Genomic DNA, 13,607 nt, shown 5'->3' on the forward strand with positions numbered 1-13,607 from the left:
GCATTTTCCCGCACACATGTCAGTAAGCTGAGTGTGTGTAACTTCAGCAGTGACAATACACTGTGAAGCAATTTTCAGAATGTTCATCTCTGGAATATGAAAGCAACCATAATGCTAATTTACAATCAGTCACTGATGATTACAAATAAGCACAATAAATAGTGACCAATGACCAATTATAGCATGGCATACCTTCATACCTTTATAATCATCATATGATAAATACTCAAGAAGCACAAGAAAGTTATCACTACAAAAAAAGCATCAAGAGAGACCTGGTCAAGGAAACATATATATGTATTTGGTAAACTTTCAGTTTACCTCGAACAAAACAAATCAGTGAATATAACAAAATGTAACTTAAAAGCCATATTCAAGCCATATCAATAAACACCACAGGCAGAACCTATTTAGCATGTTATCAATATTGACCATACTGATTTGACACACTATCTTTTAAACCAGTCAAGCAGCTAAAAAGCAAACAAGCCCAAACCATTGTTGTAAACCAAAATTTATCCTTAGTATTTGTCAGAACTGTGATACCAGTTTCAAAATAAGATGCAGAATCCATTGTAGACTATGGACCTAGCACTGAATCTTTAAAATGTAAAAGCAACTTGAATAATGCCATAAAGGACCTTTATATAGCTTTTCATAGTCTAAGAATGTTGGAAAGTTGACTGTCATTGAAAGAAAAATAAGTAAAGGAAAACATGAATTAAAAAAACACGTTGATTGGCACTACTTCTTTATTTTTTTTTTAAGGCATGAAACAAGTCACAAGTTAATACTTGTATTAATACAAGTGTTAATACAAAGAGTTTGCCACTGTTTCTTTGTGTAAGAACTCACTGATTACAAAAACCATCTCCTTTGGAAAAGAAAACAGGACTGCACACTGAGATATTTTGGCCTGTATGAACATCACAAGAATCTTTCTTGATACCTTGGCGTTCTAGCATTGTGACTATGTGGCAAAGATATTCTAAATATTAAGAATGTCCTCAGCAGTACCTAAGGCTCTGATTTCAAAGAGGAAGACATACATGAGTGCTTGCAAAAGAGAGAGGTGCAGCAGTGTGTTATCAGAAGTTAGTAACTGATATAAAAATGGCACTTGGTACTTAAAAGAGAAAATTATTTTTGAGTAAATGAGGGCTTGAGTCTATCCCCCACAAGGCATTAAGGATCCACGTCCATCTCTAACTTTATCACCACGTAATATACAATATGAAACAAAGTTTCGAGGGATACTTTTTTCTAAAAGGTACCAACTTGAAACAAACAAAAAGAGTCGTTAGCCTCCTGTAGGATGCCCAGCTCCAAAATAAGGACGAAACAACATCCTTAACAATATCACAGCTACCTAACAAAACGTAATCCCCAAAGTCAAGGCTTTTGCTTTTTTCCCCTCCACAGGGGAGAGGGTTTCGGGCGGGGAATGTGTCAAAAAAGCGAAGAAATAAAAACAGGTTCGTCGACCGGAGACGTCTCTAACGACACAGGCCTAGAATGGGATCGGCAGGGGCCCCCAAAAGTCTCCGGCCAGACAGGATTCCTCAGGTAGGAGGACCGCCACCCAAGCCACAGGTGTCAGCGACAACAGCGAGGACTTAGAACCTCGGCGCAGGCAACGGCAGGCTCACAAGCAGAATGCGCAGCGGGATCGCATCACAGGCTCCCGAGTCCCTCCAAGCCCTGATCACGGGGGTCCGGGATCCCCGCGACACTCACCTGCGGCGCAGAGGCTCTCGGGAAACCGCCCACGGCCGGGCGGAGGGGGGGAGCCGAGCGGGGTTCCGGGCAGCGAAGAAGGAGGGCCCTCCCCTGTCCACCCCAACCACCCTGCTCTCTGCTCACGGACCCAGCACTGCCTGGTCCAACCGTCACGAGCCCCAGATGCTGCTTCCAGTAGCCCAGACTTTGAAGGCAGACCCGCCAGGGTCACTTCCGGTGCCAAGGGTGGCCTCGGTGACTCCAGCGCACGCGGGGCGACGCCCCGGGAGCGAGGACGCCAGGCGGCGTGCGCGCGCAGGGCGCCGGCTGGGCGGGGCCGAAGAAGGTGGGCGGGACCGACTGTGTGGGCGGGGCCTACGGGGGCGCCTGCGCAGTCCTGGGCAGCCGCCTCCCCTGCGGACAGGTCAGGCTGAGGGGTGGTAATCAGTCAAATAAGTACTACCGCTTCCAGTTCCTCGATGTTTTCTGAAGTTCTTTGCTCACTTTTCCTCCCACTTGATTTTCATCACGCTGCTCAGAGGTTAGGAGATTAGAGTTTCTATTTTACTGGTGAATGTCAAGGGTCATACAGTTCGTTTATGACAAATCCAGTTTTAGAACCAAACACTAAGAATTGGGCTGCGGCGCTTCTAGCGATATGACATGAATACTGTAAAATAGAGAATGAGTGATCAAAGATATTCGGACACAATGCTGGTGAAATTTTATTTTCTTTTTTTGGTCAATGTTTTAATGCAACCAAACTACAAATACAGTTATGATGTTCCACGATGTATAGAAATACACGTAATGGACAGTTAGTACTTGTGGACAGGCTTCCTCCAGCCTTAATCTCCAGGCTTTTTCTTCACCTAAGGTGAAACAGACGCACTTAACACGCGGTTTCCTCTAGAAGAGCTTGGTAATTAAAATTCTGATTTTAAAGCATCCCTGCTTTTAAAAATATTTAACATACTGATTTTAAATCCCCTAATTTAACACAGACTTATATAAAGGCAATTCAAGGGAAATACATCCGTTCAGCCCACAGATGTTTATTAATCGAGTATTTACGTGCCAGGCGGCACTGTAGGCATTGAGTATATACATGGTCAACAAAATAGGATGTTTCATGGAGCTTAAAGTCTTGTAAAATTCTCAACTAAGTAGAAAAGAATAGTTTTGCTATGATGCATGTAAACTCTATTGTAATGTTAAAGTATAATTAGTATAAGAAAATACAGTGTATCTTTTTGAAATGAAAAAATAATTCAATGAGGTACAGATTAATTACCTTAGACTGAATTAAACTTCATTTTTTCTGAGTGAAAAGGTATGTTGAATTATACAGGCAATTTATAGTTTAAAAACTTCTCAGAGGGCACAAAATGAATACATATTACATGATTTCATTTATATGAAATTCAAGAACAGGCAAAACTAGCCGGCATTAACAGAAAGAGGTTGGCCTGGGGGCTGGGAGAAATGAGGGAAAATATTAGACTACCAGAAGGCATGAGGAAGTGTTTTTCAGGTGATGGAAATGTTCTATATCTCAATTAGTATAGTGGTTAAGGAGGTGTGTATGTTCATTAAAACTCATTGAACAGTACACATAAAATGGATACATTTTACTGTACATAATTTATACCTCAATGAAGTTAATTTAAAAAACACATCAAAATAGTGGTTTACACTACTGTTTCTTACTGGTTGTACTAATCTAGGGAGACTAGGGTATTCTGTTGTTGTTTTAGTCATTTAAAGTATTCTGTAGTAACCTCTACATTGAAGAGGTTTCAAACACCAGGAATTTTTTTCTTTTCCTCTATTTGTTCATGTAGAGTGGAGGCAGGCACTGGGGACATTGAACAGTTGAAAACAGAAAACGAGATAATTTGTCTAACTTCTGTCTGGGTACGAGACGTGCCACCTCTGCCCACATTTCACTGGCCAGAGCAAGTCATGTGGCCAAGGCTGACTTCAAAGTGATGGGGCAGTGAGAAACATATTTGTGTACCGCCTTCATGACTACTACAGTAGTCATTTCTTCTTTTACAGTGTGGTTTCTACAACCTCCATCCCTCTAAAATGATCGTTTCCAAACTGGGACTCAGAGAAACTAGAGATGAGTTTTTTCCTGGTGTATGGTGAATTGATTTGGTAGGATCATAAGATACATACAGGAAAGTTAACAAAAATTAGGTAAAAAGGGTAAGTGCTAGTAAAGAGTTGAAATTTTATTCAGAAGGTGTCAAGGAACCATTTAAAGTTCAAATGAATGCATAATTTATAAAGGAATAGGAAGATTAATTTGATAACCATGAGGTGAAAGATTTGGAGGGGAGAGAGAATTACATAGAAGGGAACAACATGAAGACTACTTCTCAACATTATGTTTTTGCTGTCTCTTTGCCCTCTTTTGGGCTTCCCTGATAGCTCAGCTGGTTAAGAATCTGCCTGCAATACAGGAGATCCTGGTTCAATTAATGGGTTGGAAAGATCCCCTGGAGAAGGGATAGGGTACTCACTCCAGTACTCTGGCCTAGAGAATTCCATGAATTGTATAGTCCATGGGGTTATAAACAGTCGGACACTACTGAGTGACTTTCACTTTGCCCCAGTAGGTAAATGATGTAAAGTTACATACTTCCTCCATTTGGCTAGGGCAATGTCTGGCTTATTGGTAGGCATTACTTAGATACTTGCAGGATAAATACATTGTTGTTAAAAAAAAAAAAAAAAGAATTTGGAGACACTTTTTACATTTTATCAGAGAAATCTAAAGGACTTTCACAAATCTGAGCCATCTCTTAAGGTACAGAATATGTATAAGACTAGAAAAGTATAACCATGATTAAGAATCCACCCCCCCCCAAAAAAAAAGAGTTCCTTGGTAGCCTAGTGGTTAGGATTCTGGATTCAGTCCCTGGTAGGGGAAGTGAGATCCCACAAGCCACACAGTGCAGCCACACACACACACACACACACACACACAGAATCTGCTGAATTTTTATAAATAGATTATGTCACAGTATTTGCAGGAACAAACTGAGATAGATCCTCAGTGCTATCTCACCGAGGATAGTCATAAGAATGTTCTTCCTAAATAATAGCTTCCATTCTTCCTAAGTAGTATTTTTCCTAAATAATAGCTTCTTCCTTCCTAAATAATACCTTCCATCACAGACTGGCTGCTCCCAGATTGCTGAATGCCATAGGAAAAAAAAAAAAATCACACCACCTTGAAGACTGATGCACAATTACATATCTCCCCACCTGACACATATTTTTCTGCATGTCCCACTTCAGTTCTCTCTCTTACTCTTCACATTAGTTATTTCAGACTTGCACCACTGTCCTCAAGCCAGCCACATACCCCTTTCTGCCCTTTCAGCCAGTCACTTTATCTCCACCTTCAGAGAAAATTGTGTTCAGTTGATAAGTCCTGTCTGACTCTTTGTGACCCCATGGACTGCATGCAGCACACCAGTCAACTCTGTCCTTCACTATCTCCCAGAGTTTGTTCAAACTCATATCCACTGAGTCAGTGATGCTATTCTACCATCTCATCCTCTGTCGTCCCCTTCTGCTGTTGCCCTCAGTCTTTCCCAGCATCAGGGTCTTTTCTAGTGAGTTGGCTCTTTGCATCACATGGCCAAAGTATTGGAGCTTCAACTTCAGTAACAGTCCTTCTAATGAATATTCAGGATTAATTTCCCTTAGGATTGACTGGCTTGGTCTCCTGGAAGTTCAAGGGAGTCTCAAGAGTCTTCTCCAGCACACAATTCGAAAACATCAATTCTTTGGCGCTCAGCCTTCATGGTCCAGCTTTCACATCTGTATGTGACTACTGGAAAAATCATAGCTTTGACTATATGGACTTTTGTTGGCAAAGTGATATCCATGTTTGTTAGAGAAAATAGGAGCTATCAGATTGAAATTCCCTCAACTTGCTCACTGAGACAGAGATCTGCCCACCAAGTCCTCATTTTCCTAATAACAGTCTTCCTTGATTAAGTTGGGCTTCTTGGAAAAAGGACTACATTTTCCAAGACTCTCATGTAGCTAGGTGTGGCCGTGGATCTAACTTCTGGCCAGCAGAAGTGTCGTATAGAACTTTTAGGAAGGTACCTTACAGGGGAAGGCCCTGAAAATCCCCCTTCCAGTCACACCATCCCCTTTTCAGGTTAGAACATCAACTCTGACCATAAATGACCTTTAGGATATAAGCCATGTGAAGGTGGCTTATATAGGCTTATAGGACTTCCCTGCTGGGTCAGATGGTAAAGCGTCCGTCTACAATGCGGGAGACCTGGGTTTGATCCCTGGGTCAGGAAGATGCCCTGGAGAAGGAAATGGCAACCCACTCCAGTACTCTTGCCTAGAAAATCCTACGGACGGAGGAGCTTGGTGTCCATGGGGTCGCAAAGAGTCGGACACGACTGAGCAACTTCACTTCATGTGAAGATAGCAGAACTGTACAGATGAAGTATGGACTGACGCTGTGGAGCTGCTATACCAAGTGTTGACTGCCAACTCTAGTCAGTCTAAGCAATTGTTGTTTTGGATTTTACGTGTGTGTGTGTGTGTGTGCACGCTCAGTCGTGTTTGAGTCTTTGTGACCCCCTGGACTGTAGCCTGCCAGGCCCCTCTGTCCATGGAATTTAGAAGGCGAGAATACTGTAGGCATTCATTTCCTATGCCAGGGGATCTTCCTGGAATCGAACCAGATATTGTGTGTCTAAACAGTCTTTGTTTTAGGTTTCTTATGCCACATAACCTAATCTTAATACTTTGACCAACCATACAAACGTCTCTACTTCACACTTCCACAGCTCTTTGGTTTGGCTTGTCTCATTAAAAGTGTATCTTGCTTAGTCTAAGCCCAGTTCCTCCACTTGGACTTAAAGATTTTATTTTTTTAGTATTATTTTTGACTGTGCAGGGTCTTTGTTGCTGTGCAGGCTTTTCTCTAGCTGCAGCAAGCGGGGGCTGCTCTCTAGTTGTAGTGTACAGGCTTCCCATCGTGGTGGCTTCTCTTATTGCAGAGCATGGGCTCCAGGGTATATGGCCTTCAGCAGTTGCAGCTTGAAGACTCTAGAGCACAGGCTCAGTAGTTGCGGTGCATGGGTTCAGTTGATCCCTGGCATGTGGGATCTTCCTGGATCAGGAACTGAACCCATGTCTCCTGCATTGGCAGGCAGATTCTTTACCACTGAGTCACCAGGAAATCCCCAAGATTTTATTTTTTATTTCCACTTTATGTATTTATATTTGGATAGGCAATGCATTCACATGGTTCAAATTCAAATTATATAAAAGCTTATATAGTGGGAAGCCACCTGATGTGAAGAGCCAACTCATTGGAAAAGACCTTGATGCTGGGAAAGATTGAAGGCAAAAGAGGGCGGCAGAGGATGAGATGGTTAGATAGCATCACCAGCTCAATGGACATGAATCTGAGCAAACTCCGTGAGATAGTGAAAGACAGGGAAGCCTGACATGCTGCCTGGGGTTGCAAGGAGTCGGACATGACTTAGCGACTGAACAACAAGAGCCAGGCAGTTAACTTGGTTTGATTCTGCTGGGCAGCATCTCAAATTAGTTTAGTTGTTAGATAGGATGCCTTCCACCCAGAATCTGCCTATTCTTTGTTCCACTTCAGTATCTTTAGGTAGATTTTTATTTTGCCCCCAAGTTTGTAGTTGTGTAATAGTCAATCCATCAGGAGCTTACTTGGTCATACTACCAGAATCTAGAACGATCTTTCAAGTATGTCATTTGGTTGATAGTTGGATAATAAACTTGAAGGACCTGAAAGAAGTTAAAGACTCCAGTTAGAAAGTTCTTACAATAATTCAGGCGAGTTGATGGGGGTCTCAACCAAATGAGTTTAACCAAACGAGGGGTGAAGATGATGAATCAGAAAACGTACTAGTTAAATAACTGAATTTCATGAGTCATTACACGGGAAATAGTCAAAGTACAAAATGGCCTGCTTAAATTATTTTGGAAATCAGATTATACACTAACATGAAGTGTACATTATATTTAGTTAGGGTATGAGTTCAGCAACAGGAAGGAGTGAGCAGCAGGCTAGCAATATTAATTTCAAGGGTATGAAGTAGAATTGCATATATCACTTCTGCTCATATCCCACTGGTCAAAACCTTAGTCTCATAGCACGACTAATTACAAGGCAACATGAGAAACACGTGCGCTGGTGGCACAGTTGAAACATGAACAGGGGTCGGGGCGGGGGCTGTGTTAGTAAAAGGAGAACTTAGAATGGAAGCTGGAGAACAAGAGCAGCCTGTGTCAGCCCCCCTGGAAGCTAGGTACCCTTGAGGATCCCCCTTTCCTCAACAGAACAAATTTAACCCTTTTCCAGGGAATGCAACTCAAAGCCCCACCCAGATTCTGAATCCACCAAGATTCCAGGATCTCTGGGTGACTTTACAGAAGGGAGAAGACTGGCTATTTGGGAGAACAATAACTGCCTGTGTTTCAAACAGAAATTTGATATCCTCCCTTTAGCCTTCATACATGTAAGCGGATATACTGTCTGTGTATTTGTGTTTGGCATAACAAGGTATGGTCACAATTTAAGCATGACAAACATGGATCCAAAATGTATTAAAATGACAAAGCTAATGAACTAGCTAGAAGGAGGGTTCCACAATGGCACCAGCCAGCTCCATGGTTCATGTGGTAGGAGCTCCCAAGAAGGGCTGCCACCAGTGTCTGTGGCTGAAGCTGCCCCCACCTCAGCGGGAGACGCTCCAAGACCAGCAGTGCATGTCTCCCATTCAGCTGTCAGCAAGAAGATGGTGTGGGAGTCAGGGGAAATAAGCTTGGGCAAAGAGAAATTCAACTGTGATGGAGGTCTGCTGAAACCACAGCCAGCCTGGCAGACAGCTCTTGGATGACGATGGTGATGACATATGAAGGCAAACACACTGTATACAAGAATTAACAGAATTAAAAGGGAAAATGGGTTGGTTGCGTGGAGTCCCTATCACCTCTCACCCACCAAAAATATGCTAGGTAACTAAAAGGACAAATAATTAATAGGAAATTTTTTAAAATAGTAGTAAAAGGAATCATAAGCATAATGCAGTTTGCATCAGTTACACAACAGTCTCATATAGACCAAATATAAAGTGTGTGCAGACAAGAGGATAAAAGGAGACCTAAGAATGATGGTAATACTTGAAAAAGGGGGGGGAAACCCCTAAATGCTTGTTCATCTACGTAAAATGGATTTAAGGTATAACAACAACATATATATTTGGTAGGCAGTTCATGTGATAAAGTAAAAGACTAAATAAAGGAAAAGAGATTAGCCAATAACTTCACATTTTAAAAATCATAAACTGGACTCAAATGATACTAGACGCAGAGTTTAATAGTTGAAAATTATTAATTTTTTAAACCTGTACTGACCTAAAGGAAGCCTTTAACATGAACTATTTATTGTACTTATATTGGACAAAATGAAAACATTTTACTGGTTTACACTAACTCTATTCAGTTTGCCTTAATCTAAGTAGGAATTATCATTAGCTACATATATATATATATATGTATTTTTTTTTTAATTCCAAAGTATCAGATTTTTGACCATAAATTTTCTGAGAATAAAAAGATTAAATTTTTGAATTAATAAAATCAACTTACCCTAAAAGCTTTCCACACATAATTTAAAGATTTGAATTTTGCCTTTTTTTTTTTTTTTTTTATTATGATCCCAGCAAATGTTACACTAGAGAAAATGATTGGGAAAATACAAATAGATTCATTAAAAACACAGGCTGATTATTCATTTCTACTACATTCATAAGTATGCAAAACAATTCAGTTATATTGCAAAGCTGTAATTCCTTTTCCTAACAAAGCATTACTTTATAAAACTGTAGTGTTGTACTGATTCAATTTTAATACAAAATACTTATATACATAATACAATATAAAAGTAAACTGTGGTATATAGTGCCTTCACAAGGGATCTATTAAGGCGCTTTACAAATATACCATTATATTGACCAAAATTACTTTTTGTTTTAGATTAAAACAAACAGGCTAAATGTTTTACTTTAAATACCAAAGGGATTTTTGTTTATTAAAGAAAAATGTCTAAAGTACCTTAGGTAACAGCAGCAGCAATATCTAAAAATCCTCCCACTGTATTCTCTAATTTCAACATATTATTAAGTCAGAATAAATCATTTCCACTCACAGTTTTGCACTTCGCAACAGCAGAAGGTAATAACTTTTTTAAAAAGTCAATTTCAAAGTGACTTCTTAGTCATACATTCTATAGTTTCTATTACAAATAAGGTAGAAAAGATATAGCAACAGGGCCTGCCTTAGGACATCACTGGACAATACATAACTGTATCTACAATTACATAATTACAGAACACATTTCATAAAGACTATTGATATGCATAAAAGGGGAAAGTATAAGAAAGACAGCAAGTTGTTTTTTTTTTTAATGACTGGCAAAATTATTTTAAAAAGAAAACATGATTGATCAGTGTTTTCACTCTATTTCAACTGAGAGCATATAGATTTTTGACATTGGTCTCATCTTTTTGGCAGGAAGCACCAGATTCCTACTGGAATATAGTTTGGGAATAAGTCAGCTTAATGTAGTTTAATAGTTTGGGAATATGACAGTATATCCAAACTGTTAAAAAATGCAGATACTAAAGGCTTGTACACTGCTTCATTTAAATACAAAAAGTGTATATTGTCAGAGGAAATTTAAAAGGATACAATATTGGTAGTGTCTGTTACATTTGAGAAGTAAAGGCAACACGGATTTTGTGGGGAGAGGGGGAAGACAGCACCTTAGTTTTTCTACAATGTAACTGTAACAACGTCGGTTCTCTACTGTATTGCACCATAGTCCAGAAATAAAAACTAAATGGAAATTTCAATAAATCTGAGAAAGCCTGAAGAGCAATGGGGGTAACAACAAAAGTTCTTGAATTAATACGTTTTGCATAGAATTTCACAGGACTAATCAAATGCTCCATGAAGTGAAGGCTGCTGTCTTACACAGTGCATTTTCTCACAATTCTGAGTAGAGGTCCTTCAAAATATTTCTGTATTAAGACTGTAACAAGTCAAACATGTATGTTAGTGCCCTTGAAAGGGTATGTTTAAAGTGGAGCGCTATCCCAGAAAGAGGCATTCACAAGGATATCTTATCACATGGTACAGACCTTTCTCATCAGAAATTATCAGTTTATACAAGATGTGCTAATCTGAGCACTCATCAGTAAATTTAAAGCAAAGTTCTTAATTTAATATATCAGTGTTCTTATAGGACAGAGGTCCATAACCAAGAGTTTGTGACAGGTTTCAATACATCCAACTGCAATGTGACATCTTAGGCATATCTGTTGATGTGCATTTTTCTGGGAACAGAGCCCACAATTTTCATCAGATTCTCAAAACGACCAATAACTGCCAAAGACCCACCATTACATAGTGGGTTATGCAGTGCTCTGAGAAGGCCACCTATGAAAACGTTTTAAGTGTGAGCTAATTAATCTTTGCCCTCCCCAATTCAGCTCGAACAGGCTTTGCCTTTTTTTTTTGCCTTTAATTTTACTTACATATATGATTCCATTAGCTTTTATATGAATAAGTTTGAAAATCACTAAAATTATGCCTCTTAAGTTGTGATAAAACAATTCCCTACCAGTGGAGCTTAAGAAAAGCAAATAAAATACAAATTTTACTAATGTTAGAATTAGAGCCCCTTCCCCCTTCCTACAAGATAAGCTAAATGTATTCTGGTATGAAACAACAAGTTGTCCTTAAAACCTAAGTAGTATATATAATAGTAATGCTGAAGGACATATTATTTAACTTTAAATAAGTTATGAGGTTTTGAATTTTCTAAAAGACCACTATGTATTTTTCCTAATTACTAATGGCCATCTTAATTAGGAGTTACATAATAATAATTTTTTCACCAATTAATCTGACCATAGGTAAAATGCTGCCAAATAGCCAGACTTTCCTTTGCCAGTAACAGTCCATGTATGCAGCACTGTTTTGAAAGAGGAAATCTACAACATTATTGATGACATAATCCAAAGGTACCCACAAGTAAGTTCTAATCAAAGTTTTATATGAAGTTGAAAATAATCTCTCTGCTTAACATGTGGAATTATTTTTTTTTTTAATTTCAGAGTCAAAATGTGAAAGATCTTAGCTTTTAGTACTGAAACTTTTAATTTATGGCAGCTTTATTCCCTTTAAAAACTGAAAGCAGCATTAAAAATACCAGTATGGAAAGAAAAATGTAGTGATTTGCTTCTTTCAAAGTCATTAATTTTTGAGATATATTAAAAAATTAAATACTCTACAGAGGGGAAAAAAAGATAAGCTGCACTATTTTTCATTTGGATGAGCATACTATATTTCATTTTTGTATTTCATATTTTGTATTCATATTCAACTTTGTATTTCTTATTTATCAAATGTGAATTATACAGATTATCATTAGCCTAGGAACACTCACCACCATGATGCCTTCATTTCTAGAGCTTATTTTTTCTAAGAATAAAGTTATGGGGAAAGAAAAAAAAAAAAACAGCTCTGTAAATGTGGGGTATATTTCATATTTGGTTAAAGCAAGATAAAACTAAAACTGTCTTTCAAAAAATTTTCAAAAATTCTTGTTTTTTAAAATTATTTAGCATTATGTACACATAGAAAACAGGCTTCTCCTTTTAAACAAAGCACTATTTTTTATTTTAAGTACTTTAAGTACCAAGAACTGACTATAATATTCAGCTCATAATTTACTTTCTTTATAACAAATTTTTTTCTAAATTACTGATTTAAAAGGCTGGAATAAATTAATATTTAAAAGGATTTCCATAATTTAGGAACATAAAATATTGTACACAGAGCACACATACATAGCTCTGTCACATTTGCATAATTTTACTCTCAGAGCTTCAAAAAACCCTGCGTTTCAGGCCTTTTTGCAAATCCTCATTACAATTATTTCCTAGTGTGTCAAACATACACTAGATCACGATTTTTCATCTCTGAGCCTGTGTGCTGATCATCTTCATCTGACTGCTGCTCTGAGCCTTGTGAATTAATATATTCATATTCAATAGGTTTTGGATAATTATAAGGGTAGCCATTGTCATCAAAAAACCTCCGAAAGGTAAATTCATAGAAAGCATGTTCAGGGTGCTTTCCATTTTTATACCATCCGTTGAGAGTGTCATTTACATTTTCTTCCTCATTATCATCACTCCGTAACTTGTCAGGATCAACAGGATCAAAATTTGATGTATCTGTTGGGTGTGTGATTTTAGGAATGTATGAAGCAGATTGCTGTCTCAGGTCACTGGAAAAATCAATTGTTTTAAAAAATGGATGAGCTTTTATTTCATCAGCACCATTCTTGCCTAAGCGATCTTCTGGTCCTCGGCAGAGTTTAATAATAAGATCAGAGGCTTCAGGACTCAGTTTAGCTTGCGGTGGGATGTGAAGAGATGTTTGCCAGTTGATAACCTTTAAAGAAGATTTTTAAAAATTAGAAGGAAAGAGGTAAGAAAAACAAATTTCCTCTAAGTTTTATATGAAGAAGTCTTACTGGACTATTTGTGTTTGTGTGTTTTTACATAAATTGCATGGTATTTCACATTCCTTACCTTTATTTTTTTGGTTTGTTTTTTGGCCACACCACACAGCTTGTGGGATCTTAGGTCCCTGACCAGGGATCAAACCCATGCCTCCTGCATTGAGAGTGCAGTCTTAACCACTGGACTGCCAGGGAAGTCCCTGAAGTTATTGTACTTTCAAATTCTTTTTTCTCTCTGCTGTTGAGACTGCATAATTTC

The 13,607-nt window shown here is 38.6% G+C and overlaps 2 protein-coding genes across 3 annotated transcripts in view; both read right to left on the bottom strand.

The window, feature by feature from the left end:
* KATNA1 (katanin catalytic subunit A1) overlaps positions 1 to 1,958 on the bottom strand; it is a 34,318-nt gene extending 32,360 nt beyond the window's left edge. Inside the window, exon 1 of one of the 2 annotated variants that reach the window (XM_061428269.1) lies at positions 1,868 to 1,958. The gene's annotated coding sequence lies outside the window, so the exon portion shown is untranslated. Of the gene's footprint in view, positions 1 to 1,737; positions 1,827 to 1,867 lie in introns of those variants that run through there. The other variant, XM_061428267.1, reaches the window with a different exon arrangement.
* A 7,875-nt stretch (positions 1,959 to 9,833) lies between these two features.
* The window catches only part of LATS1 (large tumor suppressor kinase 1), a 38,105-nt gene continuing 34,331 nt past the window's right edge, over positions 9,834 to 13,607 (bottom strand). The window contains exon 8 of the mRNA XM_061428263.1: positions 9,834 to 13,278. Within this exon, the coding sequence (XP_061284247.1) occupies positions 12,769 to 13,278 (510 nt within the window). The 3' untranslated portion in view covers positions 9,834 to 12,768. The remainder of the gene's footprint in view (positions 13,279 to 13,607) is intronic.

This window comes from Bos javanicus, chromosome 9, assembly GCF_032452875.1.
Source record: "Bos javanicus breed banteng chromosome 9, ARS-OSU_banteng_1.0, whole genome shotgun sequence".
Taxonomy (NCBI): Eukaryota; Metazoa; Chordata; class Mammalia; order Artiodactyla; family Bovidae; genus Bos; species Bos javanicus.